Source organism: Cucurbita pepo, chromosome LG17 (genome assembly GCF_002806865.2).
Source record: "Cucurbita pepo subsp. pepo cultivar mu-cu-16 chromosome LG17, ASM280686v2, whole genome shotgun sequence".
Classification (NCBI taxonomy): domain Eukaryota; kingdom Viridiplantae; phylum Streptophyta; class Magnoliopsida; order Cucurbitales; family Cucurbitaceae; genus Cucurbita; species Cucurbita pepo.
The window spans coordinates 5,399,870-5,424,881 of NC_036654.1; the positions used below are offsets into that span (position 1 = coordinate 5,399,870).

At 39.4% G+C, this 25,012-nt stretch overlaps 8 protein-coding genes across 8 annotated transcripts; 6 read left to right on the forward strand and 2 right to left on the reverse strand.

Annotated features, from left to right (window-relative positions):
• Positions 1 to 8: 8 nt before the first annotated feature.
• Positions 9 to 1,308, reverse strand: LOC111778792 (31 kDa ribonucleoprotein, chloroplastic-like). The gene is made up of 2 exons (XM_023658766.1): positions 968 to 1,308; positions 9 to 203 (listed from the first exon to the last, which is right to left on the reverse strand). The coding sequence occupies exons 1-2, from the start codon at positions 1,247 to 1,249 to the stop codon at positions 9 to 11; spliced, it is 477 nt and encodes a 158-aa protein (XP_023514534.1). The 5' UTR covers positions 1,250 to 1,308.
• A 367-nt stretch (positions 1,309 to 1,675) lies between these two features.
• On the forward strand, positions 1,676 to 3,274 carry LOC111778092 (60S ribosomal protein L6-1-like). Its single transcript, XM_023657737.1, has 4 exons — positions 1,676 to 2,010; positions 2,165 to 2,271; positions 2,740 to 2,921; positions 3,012 to 3,274. Exons 1-4 carry the CDS (start codon positions 1,760 to 1,762, stop codon positions 3,165 to 3,167), a joined length of 696 nt encoding a protein of 231 aa, XP_023513505.1. The 5' UTR covers positions 1,676 to 1,759; the 3' UTR covers positions 3,168 to 3,274.
• A 1,236-nt stretch (positions 3,275 to 4,510) lies between these two features.
• LOC111779384 (chaperone protein dnaJ GFA2, mitochondrial-like) lies at positions 4,511 to 8,598 on the forward strand. The gene is made up of 18 exons (XM_023659548.1): positions 4,511 to 4,837; positions 4,927 to 5,020; positions 5,143 to 5,217; positions 5,458 to 5,543; positions 5,685 to 5,768; positions 5,877 to 5,915; positions 6,014 to 6,106; positions 6,201 to 6,245; positions 6,324 to 6,411; positions 6,498 to 6,562; positions 6,660 to 6,734; positions 6,825 to 6,897; positions 7,007 to 7,098; positions 7,205 to 7,276; positions 7,628 to 7,684; positions 7,771 to 7,819; positions 7,974 to 8,040; positions 8,168 to 8,598. Exons 1-18 carry the CDS (start codon positions 4,751 to 4,753, stop codon positions 8,262 to 8,264), a joined length of 1,338 nt encoding a protein of 445 aa, XP_023515316.1. The 5' UTR covers positions 4,511 to 4,750; the 3' UTR covers positions 8,265 to 8,598.
• Positions 8,599 to 8,853: 255 nt separating this feature from the next.
• LOC111778793 (histone H3.2-like) lies at positions 8,854 to 10,502 on the forward strand. The gene is made up of 2 exons (XM_023658767.1): positions 8,854 to 8,857; positions 9,658 to 10,502. Exons 1-2 carry the CDS (start codon positions 8,854 to 8,856, stop codon positions 10,335 to 10,337), a joined length of 684 nt encoding a protein of 227 aa, XP_023514535.1. The 3' UTR covers positions 10,338 to 10,502.
• Positions 10,503 to 10,991: 489 nt separating this feature from the next.
• LOC111778454 (histone H3.2) lies at positions 10,992 to 11,874 on the forward strand. Its single transcript, XM_023658290.1, has one exon. It carries the CDS (start codon positions 11,107 to 11,109, stop codon positions 11,515 to 11,517), a length of 411 nt encoding a protein of 136 aa, XP_023514058.1. The 5' UTR covers positions 10,992 to 11,106; the 3' UTR covers positions 11,518 to 11,874.
• A 222-nt stretch (positions 11,875 to 12,096) lies between these two features.
• Positions 12,097 to 13,097, forward strand: LOC111778455 (putative lipid-transfer protein DIR1). The gene is made up of 2 exons (XM_023658291.1): positions 12,097 to 12,833; positions 12,933 to 13,097. The coding sequence occupies exons 1-2, from the start codon at positions 12,527 to 12,529 to the stop codon at positions 12,938 to 12,940; spliced, it is 315 nt and encodes a 104-aa protein (XP_023514059.1). The 5' UTR covers positions 12,097 to 12,526; the 3' UTR covers positions 12,941 to 13,097.
• Positions 13,098 to 13,742: 645 nt separating this feature from the next.
• LOC111778199 (thaumatin-like protein) lies at positions 13,743 to 14,675 on the forward strand. The gene is made up of 2 exons (XM_023657889.1): positions 13,743 to 13,930; positions 14,000 to 14,675. Exons 1-2 carry the CDS (start codon positions 13,885 to 13,887, stop codon positions 14,659 to 14,661), a joined length of 708 nt encoding a protein of 235 aa, XP_023513657.1. The 5' UTR covers positions 13,743 to 13,884; the 3' UTR covers positions 14,662 to 14,675.
• A 100-nt stretch (positions 14,676 to 14,775) lies between these two features.
• Positions 14,776 to 21,614, reverse strand: LOC111778794 (transcription factor bHLH130-like). The gene is made up of 8 exons (XM_023658769.1): positions 21,608 to 21,614; positions 20,852 to 21,301; positions 19,589 to 19,719; positions 19,377 to 19,518; positions 15,320 to 15,348; positions 15,164 to 15,229; positions 14,999 to 15,067; positions 14,776 to 14,898 (listed from the first exon to the last, which is right to left on the reverse strand). Exons 1-8 carry the CDS (start codon positions 21,612 to 21,614, stop codon positions 14,848 to 14,850), a joined length of 945 nt encoding a protein of 314 aa, XP_023514537.1. The 3' UTR covers positions 14,776 to 14,847.
• Between the last annotated feature and the right edge of the window lie 3,398 nt (positions 21,615 to 25,012).

A 25,012-nucleotide genomic window follows, 5' to 3' on the forward strand; every position in this document is an offset into this window, starting at 1 on the left:
ATTAGGGCTTAAACCCAAGCCCAAACTATCAAGAGATTCGAATTAGGACTTGGGCCCAAGCCCAAATTATCAAGAGCTTCGAATTGGGGCTTAAACCCAAGCCCTTCATTCAGTTTCTCAATTGCTGCATTTGCGTCGTCAACCGTTTTCATGGTAACAAAGGCAAACCTGCGGCTTCTTCCAGAGTATTTGTCATACATGACCTGGAAATGGAACAAAATTGGAGTTTTAAAGACAATACCAACAGTTAGCAAGTAAAGATTAAGAACAAGAAGATGCTAGAATTCTTCAAGTAAATTGATTGCAAGAAATACATCATTAAAGACATGTCATGAGCTACTTCATTTCAGGGACTGTTTGGTACTCATCTTAGATACTCTCGTACAAACACAACAACACTGAAGCGATAAACCCGAAAGCAGCAAAAATTAAGTTTTAACGTCCTATGGAATTTCTATGAGCCCGTGGTGAGCATTTCACAGGATTCGATTCTCCTTTCCCCTAAAATCGTCCTGTACATCCTTCTTCCTTTTGATAAATGGCTGCAGCTTATTGTAACTAACAGAGCATAACTATCCTTTCCCCTCCAATGAACTATTCCTTCCCTCTCCTATGAACTTTTTCCATCTTTAATTCCCTCGTGGATTTGATAAGACACTGCAAGTAAACCCCATTTTGAAACTAAATGGTGGCCAAATTTGGCCCAAAATCAAGGTACGTTCAGGCAGAAGTTCTGATGAACTTAACTTATAAACAATTAACTCAATTCAATTCATGCCAAAATCAGGGTACATTCATGCGAAGATTCGTTGAAGACAAACTAATCAAGCAGATAGATACGAGTCCTCAATAATAGAATCCAGCAGGCAAACCTCAACATCAACATCAACATCTCGACGCGCAGGGTACGCAACAAATTTCAAAATGTACAATAAGAAGAAAAAAAAATCAATCATAAATTACGCACCTCAGCCTTCTCCACAGCCCCATGTTCTTCAACAATCCGCTTGAGCTCCTCATTATCCACATTTCTAGGTATATTCCCGACGTACAATTTCCTTTCCGCCACTGAACTGGAATCCTGAGCAGTAAGCGCCGCGAAGAGTCTCGTGGGGCGACCGGGAGATAGGCGGAGGAAGGTATGGGTACGACGGCGGTGAAATGAGACTGATGTGAGAAGGATTTCGGCGGGTTTTATGGAACTGTGGATGAGATTCGTTGGCGATAATACGGCAGAGATGGAAGCCATTTTTGGTCTGTAAAGCTTTGTGTTCCGAAGCGACAAGAACGGAACCCTGAGGCGAGCGAGCCCAGCGGTTTATCCAGTCGGCATGAAGGTTCACACACGTGCTTACCGCACGTGCCATTCATTTTTTTTTTTTTAAGATAAATATAACTATATGCTCAAAATAAACCATTGATTGTTGTCATTTGGGCTTGGGCCCAAGCCCAAATTATCAAGAGCTTCGAATTAGGGCTTAAACCCAAGCCCAAACTATCAAGAGATTCGAATTAGGACTTGGGCCCAAGCCCAAATTATCAAGAGCTTCGAATTGGGGCTTAAACCCAAGCCCGAACTATCAAGAGCTCCAAATTAGGGCTTGGGCCCAAGCCCAAATTATCAAGAGCTTCGAATTAGGGCTTTTCCGAGAAAAAAAGAAACCCTAATATAATGTTCTCTTTGTTGGATGATTAGGCTTTCTGGCGGTAGTTTCTTTCTCGTTGAAGAAGAGCAGCAGATTCTCGCAGGGAGACGGTAATGGCGCCCAAAACCCCTAGAGTTACCAGAAACCCGGATCTAATCCGAGGCGTCGGTAAGTACTCGAGGTCTAAGATGTATCACAAGCGAGGTCTTTGGGCCATCAAGGCCAAAAACGGCGGAGTGTTCCCTCGTCATGATGCCCAGCCAAAAGCTGATGCCGCAGTCGAGAAGCCGCCGAAGTTTTATCCTGCCGATGATGTGAAGAAGCCCCTTGTTAACAAGCGCAAGGCCAGACTCACGAAGCTAAGGTATGGCGACTTTGTTATCGCTCAATTTATTATTGTTATTATTTTGTTCTGTTTGATTTTTAGTGCTTTGAGGTCTTACTCTTATTCCGGTCGAGAAGCTTTGGGATTTGTAGATTGAGGTCTTACTTTAATTTTGTTCTATTTGTGATTCTAGAGCCAGCATTACTCCCGGTACCGTGTTGATTATCCTTGCTGGGAGATTCAAGGGGAAGAGAGTTGTGTTTTTGAAACAGCTTCCATCTGGGTTGCTTCTGGTCACTGGTGAGTTCATTCAATTGTTTGGCGAAGTATTAAGTCATTTCTTTCTGTCATCTCGAATTATTTCTTCTACGTATTGTTTGCATTTTAGAAGTTTTCCTGTGATTTAGTTTCCTTTTTCTTGCGATTTAATTTGTTTTGCTGTCCTCTTTAATGGAAACGTTTGCCTTTACTTCGTTCTGTGAGTGCATTTGCTGAAGAACTTATTCTATTGCATACTTTCGTTAAAAAAATACCCAATGTTGATTAATTCTTTCTATTGCTCGTGATTTCAAAATGTATTCAGGCAAATAATTTAAGCTATATCCCTTACCTGTTTACCTGGAATTTGAACTTTTTAATCCTGAATCTTGGATTTAATGTTCCATTCGAGTAGTCAATGTGAAACGCCACCAGAAGTCAGCTCATGTTTTCTTATGAAAGTTGGTGTGCTTTTTAAGCATTAATGTAACATGTCCTTTATGACTATAGGGCCTTTCAAGATTAATGGTGTTCCTCTAAGACGGGTGAACCAATCATACGTCATTGCAACCTCCACCAAAGTAGAAATCTCTGGAGTTAACACCGAGAAGTTCGACGACAAGTATTTCTCCAAGGAAGTTCAGAAGAAGAAGAAGAAGAGTGAAGGCGAGTTCTTCGAGGCGGAGAAAGAGGTACCAGGACCTGCATTGCACTTCTATGATGCCCCATTGTCGTAGTTGTTTTAGCTGTCCTAATTATTTGATTCATACTTCTTATTCTAGGAGAAAAGTGCCCTCCCAGCTGACAAGAAGGATGACCAGAAAGCTGTGGATACACCATTGATAAAGTCGATCGAGGGTGTTCCGGAGTTGAAGGCGTACTTGGCAGCAAGATTTTCTCTCAAGTCTGGAATGAAACCTCATGAGCTTGCCTTTTAGATAAGGGATTTGTTTGTTTTTTGTTCATCTGAACTTGTTCACGACTTGTTACAATAGTTGCCTGTCCCAATTTTTTATTCGAAATGGAGATTCCATGGTTCACAATTCCTCTCTTTCTTTTTGGAATACATACATATATACATACATATATATATGTAAGTATGTATGTATGTATGTATGTTGCATGATTTGTTTAATGTTCAAATAGGTTCCTTTGATTGGATTTCTTATGAAATCTGACTATTAAGAAGTCTTTTTTGAAAATTATAGTACCTCCCATTATAACGTTGGTAGAAGTTGATGTCATAGATATCTCTAGTGTTTGAAACTTGTGGCTTTTTTTTTTTTGACATCATTTTGAACCATTTCAATTTGAGTTATGACCTTGATAGTGATAATAACTTGTGTTTGGAGATTTGCAATTTTTTTTTTTTACTATGGAACACGACTTTCTATGATGATATAATATTGTCAACTTTAAGTATAAATTTTCGTGAATGAAAATAGTGTTCGTTCTTTATGATTTTTTTCTTAATTTATGTCGACTCCTCCTACCAATAGTTATATACTTGGAGCTGTCAACTTCTCCCCCTACCAATAGTTATATACTATGAGCCAGCTATCAACTTCCCTCTCCCCTTACCAATAGTTATATACTATGAGTCAGCTATCAACTTCCCTCTCCCCCTACCAATAGTTATATACTATGAGCCGTCAACTTCCCCCTACCAATAGTTATATACTATGAGCCGTTGTTGTTACTCTCTTATTTGCATATATAACACCTCTTTCAAAATCTCTCCTTCGAAAATCTTTGCCTTCGTTTTCTAAAACCTTCTTCTTAAACCGAGGCTAGAGGCTCGAGCATACGTCGCTTGGCCGTAGGCGACATAACAACGAATTGACTTAACTCACTTTGTTGTTGAAAAGTGAGTGCCGCACAATCGCAAGTTCGCTGCCATCCGGGTGACATAAGAACGAATTGGCTTAGCTCACTTGTTACTGGAAAGTGAGTGCCGAAATCGCAAGTCCGCTGCCATCAAGAATGCGATTGTGACAACTGGTCTCACTCTTCCACAAAATTTATTTTTGATTGCAAAATAAAAAAATAAAAAATAAAAATATACAAACTAAAATTAATATTCAGTAGCATCTAGAAATTAAGATCTAAATAAGGCTAAATTTACAGTATATATACAAGGAAAAAATTGAAATGGAAAGGAAATATATATATATATATATATATATACGGACGGAATAATTGGGCTCCTTGGGACACGGTGGCTCAGACAAATAGCCTGAGGTTGCTTCCGGAAAGTTTGGGCCTTTTCCTCCCTCCTTAAACGCCTAAAGCTTAGAAATTATAGAAAAAGGGCGAGCGATTCTCCTCCTCCTCCTCCTCCTCCTCCTCTTCTCTCTGCCAGAACCTTCCGCGCTTTCTCTCTCCAATTAGGGTTTTTCAGGGTTTATCATATCCTCCATTGCCTATCATTCAATTTCCCATTTCAATTCCTTCTCCCACCTACCTACCTACACACCCAGTTTGATATACACCCTTAACCCTCTGCGTCACGTACCTCCAAATGGTTCGCTCCGATGGCCTCAGGCTCATCCGTTTGTTGGCTCGTCGGTCCCTCACACCCCACCTCCCTCGCGAACCCTCAAGCTCCGTATGTCGTCTTTATCTGATTCTCTCTCGTAATCGTGTTGTTGATTTCGTAATTTTCTGTGATTTTATTTCGAGATTCGTTCTTTTTAGGTAAACGACGCGATTCTTCAAGGGAGTTGTAGGCGATTCACTTCTGGGGTTTGCAATCAATCCGTTGTTTTTGGAAATTTCACTTCGAAGAATGGTATGTTTTTGTATTTGTACCCTCTTTTTTCTTATTCGTTAAAAGTTCTCTTTGGAATTGGATTAATATCTTGCTCTTACCATTTTGTTGATTGATCTTTTTTAAAAAATTCTGTGGTGCAGTGAATAAAAAGAACTGGTTTCAGTTGGGAGCTCTTGGGGCCAACCATGGAGAAGCAAAATTAATTCATGGCACTGGTACGATGCTATACATAATTCAGGTTTCATTTATTTACTTCCTATCATGTTCTCTTCAATTGATTTCCTCTGTTGCATCCATAGTGATGGGCGTTATGTCTATCCTTCCAGTTCTAGTTGGTGTAGTTTGATATCATTGTTGCATCAACAAGTTACGCCTATTATATGCTATCAATTTTAGATCACAAACGTGTCGGGAATACTTAAAACTTTTTATCATTTATGTGCTTTTTGAATCAGCACGAATGTCTGCTAGAGATTATTATGATACGCTGGGTGTGAACAAGAACGCAACTGCATCCGAAATAAAGAAAGCATACTACGGGGTAAGTTAGAAGTTCGGCATTTGGTGACTCATGATACTCTGAAAGCCGTTTTCTTTAAATTGAAAATTAGATTTTTTCGGGCGAATCTGTTGTTAAGTCTTGCTGTTACATTATAGTGAATTGAACATTCTTCTTTGGCAGCTAGCAAAAAAGCTTCATCCAGATACGAACAAGGATGACCCCGATGCTGAAAAGAAGTTTCAAGAAGTTAGCAAGGCTTATGAGGTAATAATCCCCATACATCTATGATTTTTTGCAGAGATGTGTATATAAATGTGTCTTTTCTTCTTTCTACAATTCAAGTTTTTATAGTTTGTGTTTTAATGGTGTTAGGTTTTGAAAGATGAGGATAAACGCCGACAATATGACGAGGTATGGTTTTGAAGTCCACGTAAATGTTTTTTCCCCGTAAAAGGTCAGCATTCAAGATTTAAGTTCCACTTATTCTGTTTTTCTATACAATGTCATAGGTTGGGCATGAAGCCTTTTCACAACAAGACCATCACGGTGGCTTCCCTGGTGAAGACTTTGACCCGTTTAGTGGAATGTTTCGGGGATTTGACGTAAGCCAATCTTCTATTGAGTTTCTTTTGTAACGTTTTTCCCCCTTGAAAGCTTACAGTCTTTTTCATGTGTTCTCCTGCATGTGGCGATCAGTTCTCTAATATATTTCGCCAGAACTTTGGTGGAGAAGATATCAAGGTGCAAGTCCTATCTGGTTATATGCTCTGAGCTTCATTCTTAGGCAGCACACTTATTATTGTTGGTTTTTGTTGGTAGGTTACTTTGGAGATATCCTTTATGGAAGCTGTCCAGGGATGCAGAAAAAATGTGGCATTTAATGCTGCTGTGCCATGTGATACTTGTGGTAGGCAAAATCTATTCAATTCTTGAAATTTTATCTTCTAGTTGACTGCCTCGAGTTCTTTGATAAGATAAGACTTGATTTTGCAGGTGGTAGTGGTGTTCCACCTGGAACTAGACCCGAGACATGTAGACGCTGTAAGGGCTCAGGCATGGTTAGTTTTTTCTGTTGTTCTGTTCCGTTAGTCATTTTCCATATGAATGTAGTTTTGTGAGATCTAAGACATTTCATTTATCACTCTCGAACACTAGACGTATATGCAAACTGGCCCATTCAGAATGCAAGCTACTTGTTCGCAATGTGGTGGAAGTGGAAAAATTGTATCGGTATGTTGCACTTTTTGTTTAGAATCTTTTTACAAATTAATCTTGTATCGTGAAATTCTGGTTTCTCATTTTTTCTTAAAAACGTTTCAGAATTTCTGCAAGTCTTGTAATGGAGAACGAGTTGTGAGAAGATTGAAAACGGTTAAGGTGGACGTAATGGCAGGTAAGTCTTCCTGGTTTCCTTACAAGGTTAAATCTTATAGATATTTCTCAAAAATCCTTTTCTGCACTTGTGGACAATGTTAGATTGGTGTTCTTGATGGCTTATACAGGGATAGATGATAATGAAACTATGAAGGTGTTCAGGAGTGGAGGTACAGATCCTGATGGAAATCAACCTGGTGATCTATATGTTACTATTAAGGTGACTTCGATTTCTCATTCATTCGTGCACTCTTTCATTCGATATCGTTGTCTATTTCTCCCTTGGCTGATGTGTCGACCCTCCTGTTTTTTTTGGAAAAAAAAAGGTTCGCGAAGACCCCGTTTTCAAAAGAGAAGGCTCTGACATTCACGTAGATGCTGTTTTAAGCATCACTCAGGTAGTAATTTCTATCTTTTCTTCTTAATTTGATAAGCAAGAAACCAAGCTCTCATTGAGAAACGTGTAAGACTCTACATGGGCATAAAACGTGTCACCGAAAAGAGAGCCTCCAATCCAAAAGAATATCNGGCAAGTATTTTACGATTAAGAAGCAACTGCCTCTTGTACAGATTGTGTATGAATCTACTATAACTGTAGTCTACCTTATTATATCGAATTACTGCATTTATTCGAGCGATCCACAACTGTCGAAATTTTCTCTTTTGCCTACCTCTATCCCGATAAGCTGAAGTCAAAGCTCTTATTTTCTGTTGAGTAATAGTTCACCTATCTGGTATTTTCGGTGCAGGCTATATTAGGAGGCACTATCCAGGTTCCGACGCTAACGGGAGATGTTGTCCTTAAGGTAGGCAACATGTCAATATTGAAATCATGCGTTATGAGTATTGTGGGTTTAATGCCAGATTGATGACATTGAGTTGTAATTATTAGGTCCGTCCTGGCACTCAACCTGGACAGAAGGTTGTTCTGAAGAAGAAAGGTAATGTAGCCAATATCATTTTTTTAGGCTTCTTGATGGCATTGGAAAGAGTTACAATAGACTTGTTGGTAGCATCAAATGTTTTTGTTTCTAAAGGGGCACTCCAAATTGAGAGTCTATGCTAGACATGATGTTCTGTTCTGTTCTCTTGCAGGGATAAAAACGAGGAACTCGTACTCATTCGGCGATCAATACGTGCACTTCAACGTCAGCATACCAACGTGAGTCCACCTGTTCCCGCAACTCTGTCGATATTCGTCTCGTCTTTAGTTTTTATTGAAACACATTTCAACATAATTTGTTCTTTCATTTCTTCTTATGGATGGTATTTGTGTGTTTCATCCTCAGGAGTCTTACTCCAAGGCAACGCGAATTAATCAAGGAATTCTCGAAGGAAGAGCAAGGAGAAGACGAGAAACGCACCGCTGCTGGAGCATCTGGCTAGATGCAACATTCCAAGAGNAGTTTTTAAAAAAAAAAAAAAAAAAAAAAAAAAAAGATCAACATCCCATTTTGTTGTAGCAAACTCTCTGAGTTCTAGAAAGGAAAGAAAATGGTATGGTTCTTGTACTATGGAAATAGCAAGGAGCCAGCCAGTAGTAGGGAAGTTTTGTAGGAGTATTCTTGGTTGTATTTAGACGCGAGACGAACGCGATACGGTAGAAATACTGTAGTTTACGTTGTATAGACATAGACTCGGTTATTTCTTTGCTTTTATTTATCATAATGGGGGCATGAATCAATGTCCTCTACATTATATATCTTCTTTGTTTGTTTCATTTGTGCGTGTTTTCCAGCTAGGTATTGCCTTACACAATGATGTATCCAATGATGTCTTATTTTCAAATTTGCTAAAATTATATTGTACTTCCTATGTGAATGGTGATGTACTATATAGTTTTGTGTACATCCTCTGATGTTATATATAATTTTGTGTACATTATCCAATAGGCGCGTTTCAATAAAAATCCAATGATTATCTTGCATGCTCTGTTAACTTAACTCAATAAGTATTGACTACTCGCCGTACCTGCATGGGTGCGCGAAGTGAACCATTTCCCTCCCAACACTGATATGAGACAAAGAACTATGGTTAAGGTGATTGACTGGTTTAAATCTTGCAAAGAATAGGGCGCTAAAGCTAGAATAATTTTTATAACGAACTAGTAAAGATGTTTTCTAGTATCAATAGATCATGAGATGATATACGATGAAAGAACCAAACCCTAATGCTCCAAAAATCAAATTTGTCCGTGTTCGAGAGCGGGTGAATTAGGGTAAATTTTAGATTTACTATAGTAATAATTATACAGAGTTGTTTACTAACAAATGAATATGTAGATTTACAATAGTAATAAAGTTAAAGTAAAAAAGTATAGAAAAAAAAAAAGGAATAATTTGAGACTTTAAACTAATAATTATAATAAGAAAACGCTTAAAATTTGATGGAAATGATAGAATATTGAAATTTGAATATTTAAAATTCAGGATATTATAGTATGAAATATTATTGAATTTATTATTTTTTTTTTATCTTTTTAATAAAATTTATACTGATGAAATATAAAATATAAAAAGCATAATATTCATATGTGAACTCCAATTATCTTGATTTATAATACTTTTAAATTTAATTAAAAGGTAGAAATTGAAATTATTATAAGTTTAGGGATTTCATTGATTAAACTTATAAATTTTAAGATTTAAATGAGTTGATTTTTTCTTATTAGATTTTAATTGATTGAAATTGAAGAGTATAAATTGATATTTTTTCACTAATTTTAATCAAATTTATCATCCATAAAATAATTTGGGAACTCATTAAAATATTATCACAGGTGGCAGAATATTATTGGCTGTCAAAAACTGCCACGGATTGGAATCCTCAAACAGACAAATCAAACAAATCGGACCGTCCGAAATCTTCGCAATCCAACGGTCATCCATCACGCTCCTAAAATCGAAAAATTTAAGAACCTCGCGCTTTTTCTTCAACACACACACAACACAACGCTTATATGTACACCTCCAAATCTCCATTCGCCACAACCAAAGTCTCAGATCACATTACCAAAACCTTCAAATTTTGTCATTCCAATTCACCCGAATGGCTCGCACCAAGCAAACCGCCAGAAAATCCACCGGAGGCAAGGCTCCAAGGAAGCAATTGGCCACTAAGGCTGCTCGGAAGTCAGCCCCAGCCACCGGTGGAGTGAAGAAACCTCACCGCTTCCGTCCTGGAACCGTCGCACTTCGTGAGATCCGTAAGTACCAAAAGAGTACAGAGCTTTTGATCCGCAAGCTTCCGTTTCAACGATTGGTTCGTGAGATCGCTCAGGATTTCAAAACCGATCTGAGATTCCAGAGCAGTGCCGTAGCGGCGTTGCAGGAAGCAGCAGAGGCCTACTTGGTAGGTCTGTTTGAAGATACGAATCTGTGCGCGATTCATGCCAAGAGAGTCACGATTATGCCAAAGGATATTCAATTGGCAAGGAGGATTAGAGGGGAAAGAGCTTAAATTCGTGGATTGATAATTTCTTTTGGTGGTTCTGTTATATTTATGAGTTTGATTTTGTGGCTTAGGGTTTAGATCGGTTGCAGATTGAATGTATATGGGGATCTTGAATCCGAATTTCTCAATGAATTGCTTTCTGGACTGCAAATTGTTCCATTTTGATGTTCATTATAGATCGTTTCTTTCTTGGATGCAAAATTATTTGAATGAAAAATTTGATCTTAAGATTATTTTGTTGAAGGGTGAGATTAATGTGGTAAGTTGAATTTAATTAAATTTATGAAATTGTTAAAATATGTGTAAATGGAAGTTAATATGGAAATATAAAAAGGATTTGAAATTAAAATATATTATTATTATTATTTTCATCCAATGAAATTCTACCAATAAAAATGAATTATTTTGTAATTAAAATAAAAAAAGCTTTTAGGCGGTAAAATTGTTCCCTCCAAATAGTTGAATAATGAAAGACGAAAAGAAAAGGGCGGGATATTTCCACGTGGCAGAATATTATTGCTTGTTTGTTTCAGCCACGGATCGCTATCTTTGAACGGACCTAACCCGTCGAATCTCACCGTCCAATTAACAATCCAACGGTCATCCTAGAAAGGGAATTCACCAAATTTCCACCAAAATTTGAAATCTCCCGCTTTTTTTTTCATCCAAATCTCTATATCTCCGCCTCCAACCCTCGCAGTTTCTTCACCGCTCAATTGAAAATTATCACTTCGGAGCTCGAATCTTCATAATTTTGCTAAGCTAATCGGTTCGAATGGCACGCACCAAGCAAACTGCCAGAAAATCCACCGGAGGCAAGGCTCCCAGAAAGCAATTGGCCACCAAAGCCGCCCGAAAGTCAGCTCCAGCCACCGGCGGAGTCAAGAAGCCCCATCGTTTTCGCCCTGGAACCGTCGCACTCCGTGAGATCCGAAAATACCAGAAGAGTACTGAGCTTTTGATCCGAAAGCTTCCGTTTCAACGATTGGTTCGTGAGATCGCACAGGACTTCAAAACCGATCTGAGGTTCCAGAGCAGTGCCGTGTCGGCGCTTCAGGAGGCGGCAGAGGCGTACTTGGTCGGTCTGTTTGAAGATACAAATCTTTGTGCTATTCATGCGAAGAGAGTCACCATTATGCCGAAGGATATTCAATTGGCTAGGAGAATCAGAGGCGAAAGGGCATAGAGGGTTGGCTTGATTGTTTTGCATCTTTCTGTTTTACTACTTTTAAAATGCCTTCTCTGATCCAGGTTTAGATTCTGCTGTAAATCTGCTGCGTTCTTAACTACTATCCATGGCTAGTTTCTAGGTCACAAGTATATGAGATTTCAAAAATCGGAGTATTAGATGGATTTGCCCTTACTTTGCTCATTGTAGTTTGATGAATCCAATTAGTTTTCGTTGCACTGAACTGATTCGGTTCTATAATTGAGTCGTTAGATTTCTTACTCGCAATTCTTTTTCTGCTTGAATCTTGTATTTGATATGAATCAAGGTCTGCTTGAATCTGGTATTCGTTATGAATCCATGTCTGTTCTTCCATGTGGTTCTCAAACCTGTAGGCTTAGTGTCACAATAACATTTTACTTAATAACAAACGATTATGCGACACTCACTTCTAATACCAAGTGAGTCAAGTCAATTTGTATTTGCTGTCTCTTATGATCGGACAAATCTAGACGCGATTTCATCTTACGGTCATACAAAATCAGGGTAGTAGTTGACAACTAGTCACACCCATCTAGTACATTTTGAATCGATTTAGATTTGGTAGGTTTAGACATGATTTCGTCGAGTAGTCATACAAATAGAAAATACAATGGCATGACATAGGCATGCAGCCACGGACAACATGCTCGAGCATGACCGTAACATTTAGTAGGCACTCATCCTTAAGAATATCTGTCAGCATTATGTGTTGGTTTGTTGATTGTATGACTTCCATTGAAGCCTGAAGAAAGTAACATATCCTTTTTCATCAGCTAAATGCTTTCCAACTGTTTCACCTGCACAAAAAACCACAGCCCAATTAGAAGTAGAAACCAAAAATTGCATATAGCATTGGAAGTGTGCATTGGGTTAGGAAGACAGTGCACGAAAGCATGAGTTTGCTCTCATTTCATCTCATAAAACCAACATTTTCAACCCCATTAAAACCCCATTATTCCTCTTCAAATTTCATTTCAGGTCAAGAATGAAGCCGGGAAGCTTCAAACCTCTGCAATTTCTAGTGTTCATGATAGCAATGACATGCTTTGTGGAGCAAAGCAAAGCCAAGTTCTGTTCGAACAGCTTGATTTCCACGTTGGTTCAGCTCATTCCTTGCAAGCCATCACTGTCGCCATTCAGCCCCATGCCACCAAGTCTTCTCTGTTGCCATGCGCTCAAGACTCTCGGCCAGCCATGTCTCTGTGCAGTGTTGGACGCCCCCCCTGTTTCTGGTATTGATTACAACGTGGCCATGTTGCTTCCTCAGAAATGCGCTTTGAATTTCCACCCATGTAACTCTTTCTTCATCTTCAATCTCAACATTTTTTCTGGTTGTTTTTGTGTTGAAGACTCTTCATAAACTTGATTTTGTTCTTGTTGTTCTTATGCAGGTTTTTAGAAGATGGAGGATGGTGAGGTGTTTGAAGATGATGAATAAAACTGCTTGTTATGTTTTGATATCATGTGGTTGGATATATGTTTTATGAAAAAATAAATGTTTGTTTCAACTTTCCAATCGAAATTTATAGAAAGTCGAAGTTTGATCAATATTGAGTTAAGATGTCTATCGTTCGAAAGATTCATACTACTCAGATTCTGATTACAATTCAACTTCACCTTACTTTAAAAAATATTTCATGTGTTAATGTATTTTAGTTATTAATGTAACCTATATTATGGATAAGTAAGATTAAAAAGTGGATTAAATGGGCAAGACAACGGGGAAGGGAAGCTCAACATAGATATTGATTTGAACAAAAGAACTCAAATCAAACCCGTACCAGAAACAAAAAAAGAGATGGAATTCTAGATTGAACAAATGACCGACCTACAAGAAAACATATTGTAACGACTCTAGCCCGCTGCTAACATATATTATTTTCTTTGGGCTTTCGCTTCGAGGTTTCTTCTCAACATTTTTAAAACGCGTCTGCTAAGAAGAGTTTTACACACCCTTTCTTACACGTATTGGTTTCATTACCATATAATCTTGTAGCGTAGTCAAATAGGTAACAAAAATGAAGTACAAGAATGAGTAATTAAAGTTTAAATTACACCCAAACAAGTCAAAGATGGAATTTTTTACTCATGCTCACATGATTCTTCACACCATTCAAACGTTTCTCTTTTGGTAATTTTCAAATGCTCAAAAAATTACCATATATATGTATATATAGTCCCATTAAAAACCAGTTGTTTATTCCAGTTTTCACCCAAATTTGGTAACTTTTCTTGGCCAAAAGAATGACAACTTGAACTTGTTGACTAATTGTGCTGTTTGGCCTTCTTAAAGGCCACCACTCCTCCTGGTTCTCTTCTCAAAGCTAACACTGTGCTGCTCTCATGGAGTTCTCCCTGTTCTTCCTTCTGCTTTCCTGCTTTTTCTTTGGTAATAATCACAAATCTTTCCCTCTTTGATCTCCTTCTCTGTGTTTTGATGGATGTTTTTGTGTTTCAGCCACTGATGCAGCAGTTTTCAGTTTGGTGAACAAATGTAGCGACACAGTATGGCCAGGAATCCAACCAGGAGCAGGGAAGCCTCAGCTAATGAACGGCGGATTTCAGCTGAATCCCGGAAAGACCGTAACGATCAATGCACCTACAGGATGGTCAGGTCGATTCTGGGGTCGACATGGCTGTTCCTTCGATGCCTCTGGCAAAGGGACGTGTGATACAGGCGATTGCGGTGGCGTAATCGAATGCGATGGGGCGGGAGGTGCCCCACCTTCTACACTTGCAGAGTTCACCTTAGACAGTCCTCAGGATTTCTATGATGTTAGCCTTGTTGATGGCTATAACATGGAGATTTCGATATCCCCCTCTGGTGGATCGGGGAGTTGTCGAACAGTGAAATGCCTGTCGGACTTGAATCAACGATGTCCTAGAGGATTGGAGGTGAAGAAGAAGGGTGTAACCATTGCTTGTAAAAGTGCGTGCTTGGCTTTAAACACGCCGCAGTATTGCTGCACCGGGGCATACGGTAGCCCGCAGACGTGCAAGCCGACGGGTTATTCGAAAGCGTTCAAGTCAGCTTGTCCAATGGCTTATAGCTATGCATATGATGATCCAACAAGCATATTTACATGCCAGAATGCAAACTATTCAATTGTCTTTTGTTGAATTGGATCTTATATAGAATTTCTAACATATAATACAATTACACAGACAATCTTCGTAGAATCCTATAACTTTAAACATAGTAAACAACGTTGTTTTGTTTTTGTTCTTTGATCTTCATGTTCCTTAAAGCTTTACCTGTGGTCTGTACAAATCAAAACCAAGCTAAAATATACGTGTTTCTTCTTGTTATCGACTCGAGCACAAGCACGCGCATTTCGCATTCGTATCAGTGAGGGTCTGCACCAAAACAAATACACAGAGCTTTTCATGAGACAAAAGTGGCAGTTGGATCATCATCATGTGATTCGATTAACTTAAGGTTGTCTTTGACTGTTACCTTGACCTGTCTCTGCAGGCCTTTAATGTATTCAACGGCCAATTCCAGCATTTCAGCTTTGCTCGTCTGCTGCAAGGAAAGATCGATCGATCGAACGATTTAGTCTTTAAACATTGAAATTGTACGACGTTAGAACGATGAATCATCGAGGGTCAGGATAATTACTTTATCCATGTCAGGAAACAGCTCTTGTAGTTTCTTCATTCTGTCACTAATCCGAGTTCTTCTATTCTAAAAATGCAAAAACTTGGAGATTTAAGAATTTGAATGCAGTTAATCAGTGTAGGACAGCGGGTTTGATCGAAAGAAGACAGGGTTTACCCGCTCGGCAATGCTTCGTGGGTGCGTGGTGTCACAACCTTACTATGAAGAGAGTAGGTTGTGACCCTCACGCCATGACAAGCAAAGGGGCGTCCCTCAAGAGACGCCCATCCGGCCATATGCGGGCCAACGAAGAAGAATGCCATGATGCGATCGAGGAGGACGATGCATCATCCAACACACCACCACGCAAAGTGGGTATTGAAGACATGTTGAGACACAAGCATAACAGAGACATCAGCATAGACATGAAGGACAAGATAGGCTTGTTGAAGGGCCGGGTAGGGCCCCGGGCCTTAACCTCAAAAGTCGAGGTTCCGGAAGGAATTTGGTCATGCGGTTCGGGAGTTAAGTCCGTCCATATGAAATATGAATGCTCGCCAAGTTTGGTGTCGATCGGACATTGGACGGACAATGCACGACACCGTATGACACCTCACGAAAATCATGTCTACTCCTGGTAGAATGAAAATGGCTCAAAATGTACTATAGGGGGTACCATGGTGTTAGCTCTCCACCACCCCTGGGCCCTGTGGCCTAAGTGAGCTACCCTGTGGCACATACGTGTGTCACAGTGTGGGCGAGCGTGCCGAGACGAGTGTCTCGGGCGACTTCCTTTGAAATGGGTTTTTGAAGGACAGTACCGGACGGCACGGGTGTGCCGGTATTGCGCCCTAGCCCGCGTGTTGGAGGTTGCTACATACACCCGCTATCCGGTACGGTATCCGTAAATGACTCGGCATGGGCACGGGAGGGCCTATGCCTCGATAGAACCCGGATGGATGGATGTTCGGGAAGCCCCGATGAGATGAACGACACGCGGGCCCATTCTCGATGGCACGACTGAACGAGTTATGATGGCCGACGACATCCCGAGACTCGGGATGGCGTCAAGACATATGGACCCCGTCGATGGGGATCGAGATGGCAAGATGAGATGCGACGTTGTATTGAGAGACCTTGGCCCGAGTAGAGGCAAGGTCGAGCCGAACGAGTTGGCCTAGCATAGAGGCAAGTCGGATGTGTCGCAGATGATTGGACATACACGCACAGGCGGCGTGTGTGGTTGGACAAGCTTGGATTCCGCACAAGCGATGTTCGATTGGCGAAGACAAACCTCGCCTAAGGTCCGACGAAGCCACAAAGCCGGGGCGAAAAATATATATGGGGCTTAATTCCCCTTAAGGCTGGTCGTGAGCGTGTATAGATCACGACGCCGCACGGTTAAGAAAATAGGACCGTGACACTTGGTATCAGAGCCACACTTTGTGCGTCTAGTCGGGCAAGACAGTCAAGAGAAATGAACCCAAGAGTTGATCGAAGACCTTGCAAGTGTGTCAAGAGTGCCGAAATGGGCAGGACAGTTGCCGGTCAGAATTATAATCAGTTGGGGGTTGAAGCCAAGACTACCTGAAATTCATTAGTGTCGTGTGTCGACACCTCAATATGGGTAGATCTACCCGTCAAGCAAGACCAAGCTCACCTGACAAGAGCTTGCAGTTCCGAAGTGAGACAGGGCAGCGAAATAGAAAGCACCATGATGGTGCGTTCCAAAGAACCATTCACATTAGAGGAATAGTGTCAGTGGTTGCAAGCAGAGAAGCCGAGAGTCAAGAAAAGACAAGCATCGGCCAAGTGCAAAAGCCGTATACAATGTAAGTCCTTATGGGGGGACGACCTTGCTGCAGAGAGGCAGCCGAGTTAGAGCGGGGGAGAGCAACATCAATAAGTCTCTCATCCCGTAAAGGTGCTCGGACATACGAGCACACGTGTATTCCTTGAGTCACCACCTTGTGCCTAGGGTGGATGACTCCACCAACAGATGTCAAGACCAGTATCCGCTCGAGAAGTGAGCAACAAGCTGGAAGTTCACACACAACAGTAGTCACACGATGTGACAAAATACAAAGAGTTGGCCGAAAGTTAGCGCCAACAACTGAAGAGACTGTCAAAGAGTTGACTTTGCTCAATAGGAGAAGTGGTCGCAACCAAAGAGCGTTGCGTCCGGGCTTGCGAGCCCCACCCCAAGGGGGTGAATCAATTCACAGGAGAAGTGGTCGCGACCAAAGAGTGTTGCGGTTGGGCTTGCGAGCCCCACCCTGAGGGGTGCACTAGTTCACAGGAGAAGTGGTCGCGATCAAAGAGTGTCGCGACTGGGCTTGCGAGCCCCACCCCGAGGGGTGCACTAGTTTATGTGATCCGAAGAGGATACACACACTGGGGCCAAGTTGGCCAAAATAGGGCAAGAGTGCCTCCGAAGTCCATACTTGTCTGGTGAGTGTCTGCAAAGAGAGTCAGCCTCACCCACAACTATGGCAAACGCTGAAGAGTCACGTCTACGTTGCGAGTCTCGGTGGCCGAGTCCAAGATGGGCGAACAACAGAAATAGGTCCGAATGGGGATAGCCGTAGATAAAGGAACAAGCCTAAGTGAGGACAAGTTCACCCAACAACTGACCAAGTCAAGAGTCAGAACGTGGTGCCACCTGACGAAAGAGAAGTCAGAAGCATCCACTCGAACTTGTCCCAAGTTGGCATAAGACGTCAGCAGGGAGAGCATTATGACAAAAGATCGTCAGGTGCTCAACGATAGAAGATTTTTCTGAAGCACAACCAAATCCAGCGAGTCAAGTCGCCAACAGACAAAGAGTCGGATCGTCATCGGGACGATGCCGAGATTGAGTGGGGGAGAATTTTGTAATAGGTGGGGCGAACGCGCCCGAGAAAGTCATCGAGGACGATGACTAGATTAAGTAGGGGAGAATGTCACAATCTGCAATATGATTGTGACCCGAGTAAGTCATCGAGGACGATGACTAAGTTAAGTGGGGGAGAATGTCACAACCTTACTATGAAGAGAGTAGGTTGTGACCCTCACGCCATGACAAGCAAAGGGGCGTCCCTCAAGAGACGCCCATCCGGCCATATGCGGGCCAACGTAGAAGAATGCCATGATGCGATCGAGGAGGACGATGCATCATCCAACACACCACCACGCAAAGTGGGTATTGAAGACATGTTGAGACACAAGCATAACAGAGACATCAGCATAGACATGAAGGACAAGATAGGCTTGTTGAAGGGCCGGGTAGGGCCCCGGGCCTTAACCTCAAAAGTCGAGGTTCCGGAAGGAATTTGGTCATGCGGTTCGGGAGTTAAGTCCGTCCATATGAAATATGAATGCTCGCCAAGTTTGGTGTCGATCGGACATTGGACGGACAATGCACGACACCGTATGACACCTCACGAAAATCATGTCTACTCCTGGTAGAATGAAAATGGCTCAAAATGTACTATAGGGGGTACCATGGTGTTAGCTCTCCACCACCCCTGGGCCCTGTGGCCTAAGTGAGCTACCCTGTGGCACATACGTGTGTCACAGTGTGGGCGAGCGTGCCGAGACGAGTGTCTCGGGCGACTTCCTTTGAAATGGGTTTTTGAAGGACAGTACCGGACGGCACGGGTGTGCCGGTATTGCGCCCTAGCCCGCGTGTTGGAGGTTGCTACATACACCCGCTATCCGGTACGGTATCCGTAAATGACTCGGCATGGGCACGGGAGGGCCTATGCCTCGATAGAACCCGGATGGATGGATGTTCGGGAAGTCCCGATGAGATGAACGACACGCGGGCCCATTCTCGATGGCACGACTGAACGAGTTATGATGGCCGACGACATCCCGAGACTCGGGATGGCGTCAAGACATATGGACCCCGTCGATGGGGATCGAGATGACAAGATGAGATGCGACGTTGTATTGAGAGACCTTGGCCCGAGTAGAGGCAAGGTCGAGCCGAACGAGTTGGCCTAGCATAGAGGCAAGTCGGATGTGTCGCAGATGATTGGACATACACGCACAGGCGGCGTGTGTGGTTGGACAAGCTTGGATTCCGCACAAGCGATGTTCGATTGGCGAAGACAAACCTCGCCTAAGGTCCGACGAAGCCACAAAGCCGGGGCGAAAAATATATATGGGGCTTAATTCCCCTTAAGGCTGGTCGTGAGCGTGTATAGATCACGACGCCGCACGGTTAAGAAAATAGGACCGTGACACGTGGCGCATCCCCGTTTAGCTCGAATTTGGTGACGAATAGGATGTTCTTGAAATCTAAAAAACTTCTCCACCGGATCATTGTTGAAAGTTATAGGAAAGCTCAAATGATGAGCCAATCCACTATTGTTATTTTCATAACCAGCCTTCTGCAGAACAAAGAACTGTTAAGCTAAGCCAAACTTGCAGGTTTAAACAACTCACTACGTTGCATTGTACCTGAGTTTCGAGCACGATCGATGTCGGAAACGTTCGCCCATTGTTATCTCTACCTCTTTTTAAGTCCTTGGTTGCAGAGTTATGCCAAGAACTGTTGAGGAAATCGTCATCATATTGCCTCGTCGTATTGCCTGCGAGTCGACAAGAGGTCGATCCTTTTAAAACCCATTCATTCTAAACTATATAATTCACGATATAATCAGTTTATACTCTCACTACCGACTAAGAAACTGTCAGATCTCACATCGTTTAGAGAGTAGAACAGAGCATTCTTTATAAGGGTGTAGAAATCACTCCCAAGCGTTTTAAAACTTTGAGGGGAAGCCCGAAAGGAAAAGTTGAAGAGAACAATATCTACTAGCGGTGGGCTTGACCTGTGCCAGTAAGGTAGTTGGGTCCCCAGGGGAGTGAAGTGTGAGATCCCACATTTGTTGGAGAGTAGTGGGTTTGGGTTGTTACAATGATATCAGAGCCAAACATCGAACATTGTACCAGCGGTGGGTTTGAGTTGTTACAATGCTATCATAACCAACCAAACACAGAGTACCAACCAACCGTGGGTTTGAGATGTTACACTGGTGCCAGGAACCGAGTAGTGCACCAACTATGGGTTTGGGCTGTTACTATGGTATCAGAGCCAGACACCAAGCAGTATACCAGCGGGAACGCTGGTCCCCAAGGATGTATATATTACGAGATTCCACCTTACTTAGAGAGAGCTGGATCATTTCTTATAAGGGTGTGAAAACCTCTCCCAAGTAGATGCGTTTTAAAACCTTGAGGGGATACCCGAAATGGAAAGCCCGAAGAGAACAATATCTACTAGCGGTGGGCTTGACCTATTACAAATGGTATTAGAGCCAGGTTGTGGTGTGTTTGGGTCCCAAGGGGGTGAATTGTGAAATCCCACCTTAGTTGGAGAGTAGTGAGTTTGGGCTGGGCTGTTACAATGATATCAGAGCCAGACACCGAATAGTGTACCAGCGGTGGGTTTGGGCTGTTACAATGGTATGAGAGCCAGCCAGACATAGAGTACCAAAGACAGAGTACCAACGGTGGGTTTGAGATGTTACAATGGTATCAAAGGCAGGAACCGAGTAGTGTACCAGTTATGAGTTTGGGCTGTTACAATGGTATCGAGAGCCACATACTAGTGTGCCTGCCGGAATGCTGGCCTACAAGGGAGTCAACTATATGTATTTCCATAGAATTTGAAGCAATCAAGTTAATCTAAAACAAAGGGTTTAGACAAAGAAATATTACCATTTTCAGCAGTAAAATGAGAGAAAATCCCAGCAGGAGAGCTACTTTGCCTGAAAAGATTACCGGAATTCCTCGCACCCAAATCCAATTGCATCGAGTTATTCAAATTCATAACCCCCAACGAGTTCCCAATCTGATCTCCACCACCACAATTAACCATCGAACAAGATCGATTAACCACCACAGGGCTCGTAGATCGAATGACCCGATAGTCCTCTGCCCCACTACCGCCGCCGCCATTGTTACTCGGAAGAAGACCTTCAGTTCCATCGAGGAGATTCGCAAACACAGAGGTCGGAGCAGACCAATAGCGCATAAGCCCACCAGCGCTATGGATATTCGTGGAATCGCAGTCCATAAAATCAGGGTATGCCTCTAAACTGTTCGACGAAATTCCAAACCCTAAAAATATGAAATCGGATGAAACCCAGATGATCAACAAAACCCAATCTGAAAAACAGAGCATAAAAAACACAACACTAAGCTTAATCTACAAACAGGAAGAAAAACATTCAATTCAGAAATCATCATTTTCATTCCATTTTCAATCTTCTCACCTCAAGAACTTCCAAAATTCAGAGAAGAACACGAAGAAATTTGGCTGAATCAGAGAAAACAAAACAGAGTATGAAGCAGTTCGAGCAGTAAAACACTAAGGAGTCTTTGAGTGAAGAAGAGAAGAAAAGATGGAGCAAGTGGCAATGTCCCATTAAGGCACATGTTCGTTCAATTTAAAGGTTAATGTTTCATATTTACCCTCCATTCACAGAATTATTACGTAAAATGCCACTAACGAAGAGCGAAATCTTGGTCCGTGACGTCAGATTCTCGTTGACCAAAATGGTCATTCTTCGCCCCCTCGTGCTTTCTAATATTTTTTAAATTATTAAAAAAAAAAAAAAAAACGCGTTTAATTTTTAAAATAAACAAATTAATTAATTAATTTTTTTTTTTTTTTTAAGATTCATGCATAATTCTTATTCTAATATTAAAACAATGAAAATTTATTATTAGAGCTAAAATTGATACCAATTATCAAATTCTAAATTAAAAAATATATAATATATTTTTAAAAATTCAAGAAATAAATAAATATTTTAATTGAATGATACTCTAAATTTTCCAAAAAATATGCTTAGAAATTTTCTTCCTCTGAAAAAAAGCGTTGACTTTCTCCTAAAGTTTGAAAACAAGGGCATTTCAAATGGATAAAAATTGAATAAATCCAAAAATAATTGACTCGGCCCTTAACTCGCCGAGTCATCCTTCAAAAAAGTCAACCCCACACAGGAGTCAATGCTACAATTATTTCACCATTTCCTCTCATTATTATTATTATTATTAATTATTATTATTATTTTGGCCTCTTATATTTTGTTCAATTGCTCGAGTTTTAGTATCGTACTCTAAACTTGATTAATAGGGGTCGAAGATGGGAATAAATAATATAAAGAGAAGAAAATAAAAGGTAAGAAATTACGAAAAAAAAAAGTTTTTGATTATAGGTTGACTTCAATCATAACGTGTACCGTGTTAACGTAATGAATATTAATTCAAGTCAAAAAAAGATTACCATTGCTAATTTGTCGGAGTCTTCACCATCAAAATATTAAAATAAGATTAAAAATAAACGTTTCCTACCTAATTTTTAATTCCTATTAAAGTGAGACTAATTAAACAAACGATAAAGTCAACTAATTCAATAGATTAAGAGGACGTCATTAATAACAGCAATACAACGATGAACAATGTCGCTTTATGATTATAAGATATATAAATGTGAATTAAAAATTTCACGTAGTACCTACATGAACATTTATTTATTAAATTAATTTTTATACTAAATTATTTTTTCTTCGCCCTACATATATGAATAGTTAATAAATGCATTAAGAAAATAAGATTAGTTTTAAAAGATTTAAAATTAATTAATTTTAGGAGACATTTCACCTTCTTATTTTTTTTTATTATTTTTCTTATTATTAAATTTTTTAGTTCGGTGGAATTGAATAATAAATATTGATAAATAATAATGAATGACGAAACTAAATTATTTAAAAATGAACTAAAAAGTAATTGATTAAGATGTTAATTTTAATTAGAAGAGTCTAAACCTAAAAACACTAAACACAAATATTTAATAAAATGTTCCACTTAATTGATTAGGATCCTAATTTTAATATTTATTTAAATTAATTTATGAAAAATAAAAAAAATAAAAATAATGAAGTCCTTTAATCCTATTCTAGTTGCTAAGATCAATTAAGACAAATATATATATATATATATATATATATATATATATATATATATATATATATATATATATACTTAATTATTTTATTATACTTAATTATACTAAAAAAAGCTTACTTTAGCAACCAAGAAACTATTAATTATTTTTTATTATACTTAATTTATGATTTTTAAAGTACAATGATTATTTTAATTTCCTTTTAAAATTTTTTTTTGACCTTTTCGAAGAGATGTTAAAAGTCATTTAAAAAATTAATATAATTATTTTTTATAGAGGAGAATAAAGGGTTGAAATTACCTATTTATCCAATACGTTCATTTAGAAGTGAATTTTTAAATTTATTATTGAATTTAAAACTAAATTATTATAATTAAAGTATACTCAATTATTAAAATTCAGATTTGAAAATGAGACATTATAAAGAGTCAGCCAAATCAGTTTAGCCAACTTAATGCGACCATTTACTATGTTTGGATTTTTTTTAATTTAATTATCTAATTACCACCTATTTAAGTATAATTTCTATATGGTCAAACTCATATATATTTACTATTTATGTTTTAAAAAATAATCACGTTTTTTACGCCTCCAATAATAAAATAATGTTCGTTTAAAATATTTATATTTAGGTTACGTGTATATTATGTGAGATCATGATTTTTTTTTTTTTTTTTATCTTAAATACTTATGACTTATAGACTTTAACTACTCAATTTACGTTTAATAGGTAAAAAAAAATATTGACACGTCACCTGTATATTTTTCTTACATTTATATTTCCTAGTCATGACATCAAACCATGGTAGCCAAGAAACAATGTAGGCATGATCTATATTTTGCACCCGAGCTCCTCTAAGTTAAGGTTACTTTCTATTCTCAAATTCTAGAAAGTTAGAAGATCATAGATATATAAGTGAGTAACTGTTAAGGATAGTTGACCGTTCATTGTAAGGCAAATATCTAGATATTTGCCTTACATTACGGGTTACCATATTTGCCCTCTTATTAAAGGCAAATATATTGCATTCATTTATTATTCTTTCCTTTTATTACTATTTCCATATTATTTGTAATTTACCATATTTCTGTATCCGGTAAATGATTAGTAATTTACCATATTTCTGTATCCTGTAAATGATTATAAATAAGAGAACTCTTTTCAGCAAACATTTATTTATTATTCTTTCCTTTTATTACTATTTCCATATTATTTGTAATTTACCATATTTCTGTATCCTGTAAATGATTATAAATAAGAGAACTCTTTTCAGCAAACATTCACAGTAACATATCTTCACTAGTAAGAATAAACTATGAGAGATTAGGCTGAAAGTGAAATACATGATTGTAGAAACATGTGGTTGTTCATGTATTTCGGTTTTTTTTTTTTTTTTTTTTTTTTTTTTAAATAGAATAGAAAAGAAAATAAAAGTAGGACTCTTAATCAAGCTCCTAATACCTCCATTATATGAGTGAATTTGATAATGTAAAGAATATGCACTGTCATTGGAATGAACTTGAAAAATACACCCATCACATTCCATGACCTAAAAAAAACAGCTCATAACTCATGAGATCATCGATGATAAAAGATACTTATATATGTTAAACTCGAACAAGTTGAAGAGGAAGAATGTAGACGAGTGATATTATTGTGATATTATTATAAACAAATTATCATTTCTCATCTTCAAACGCTCATGTAATCAGTCCACCTCTAGCAGATGTCTTTTTCGAGCTTTTTTTTTTTCAAACTTCTTCTCAAGGTTTTTAAAACACATCTACCAAGAAGAGATTTTTATATCTTTATAAAGAATAATGATTTGTACCCCTCTCCAACCAACGTGTAATCTCACAATCCCTACAGCCGTCGCTGATACTTGTTCCCCTCTCCAATCGATACA

What these genes read in the sequence shown, in the direction of transcription:
- LOC111778454 (XM_023658290.1), top strand. Translation starts at nt 11,107, where the DNA reads ATGGCACGCACCAAGCAAACTGCCAGAAAATCCACCGGAGGCAAGGCT.
- LOC111779384 (XM_023659548.1), top strand. Translation starts at nt 4,751, where the DNA reads ATGGTTCGCTCCGATGGCCTCAGGCTCATCCGTTTGTTGGCTCGTCGG. An exon ending in TAAGGTGGACGTAATGGCAG is followed by an intron (nt 6,898 to 7,006) that starts GTAAGTCTTCCT and finishes TGGCTTATACAG; the next exon opens with GGATAGATGATAATGAAACT. An exon ending in TTCAACGTCAGCATACCAAC is followed by an intron (nt 8,041 to 8,167) that starts GTGAGTCCACCT and finishes TTTCATCCTCAG; the next exon opens with GAGTCTTACTCCAAGGCAAC.
- LOC111778792 (XM_023658766.1), bottom strand. Translation starts at nt 1,249, where the DNA reads ATGGCTTCCATCTCTGCCGTATTATCGCCAACGAATCTCATCCACAGT. An exon ending in GGGCTGTGGAGAAGGCTGAG is followed by an intron (nt 204 to 967) that starts GTGCGTAATTTA and finishes TTCCATTTCCAG; the next exon opens with GTCATGTATGACAAATACTC.
- LOC111778199 (XM_023657889.1), top strand. Translation starts at nt 13,885, where the DNA reads ATGGAGTTCTCCCTGTTCTTCCTTCTGCTTTCCTGCTTTTTCTTTG. An exon ending in GCTTTCCTGCTTTTTCTTTG is followed by an intron (nt 13,931 to 13,999) that starts GTAATAATCACA and finishes TTTGTGTTTCAG; the next exon opens with CCACTGATGCAGCAGTTTTC.
- LOC111778455 (XM_023658291.1), top strand. Translation starts at nt 12,527, where the DNA reads ATGAAGCCGGGAAGCTTCAAACCTCTGCAATTTCTAGTGTTCATGATA.
- LOC111778092 (XM_023657737.1), top strand. Translation starts at nt 1,760, where the DNA reads ATGGCGCCCAAAACCCCTAGAGTTACCAGAAACCCGGATCTAATCCGA. An exon ending in GCCAGACTCACGAAGCTAAG is followed by an intron (nt 2,011 to 2,164) that starts GTATGGCGACTT and finishes TTGTGATTCTAG; the next exon opens with AGCCAGCATTACTCCCGGTA. An exon ending in TCTTCGAGGCGGAGAAAGAG is followed by an intron (nt 2,922 to 3,011) that starts GTACCAGGACCT and finishes TTCTTATTCTAG; the next exon opens with GAGAAAAGTGCCCTCCCAGC.
- LOC111778794 (XM_023658769.1), bottom strand. An exon ending in CGATCGTGCTCGAAACTCAG is followed by an intron (nt 19,519 to 19,588) that starts GTACAATGCAAC and finishes TTTGTTCTGCAG; the next exon opens with AAGGCTGGTTATGAAAATAA. An exon ending in CACGAAGCATTGCCGAGCGG is followed by an intron (nt 15,230 to 15,319) that starts GTAAACCCTGTC and finishes TTGCATTTTTAG; the next exon opens with AATAGAAGAACTCGGATTAG.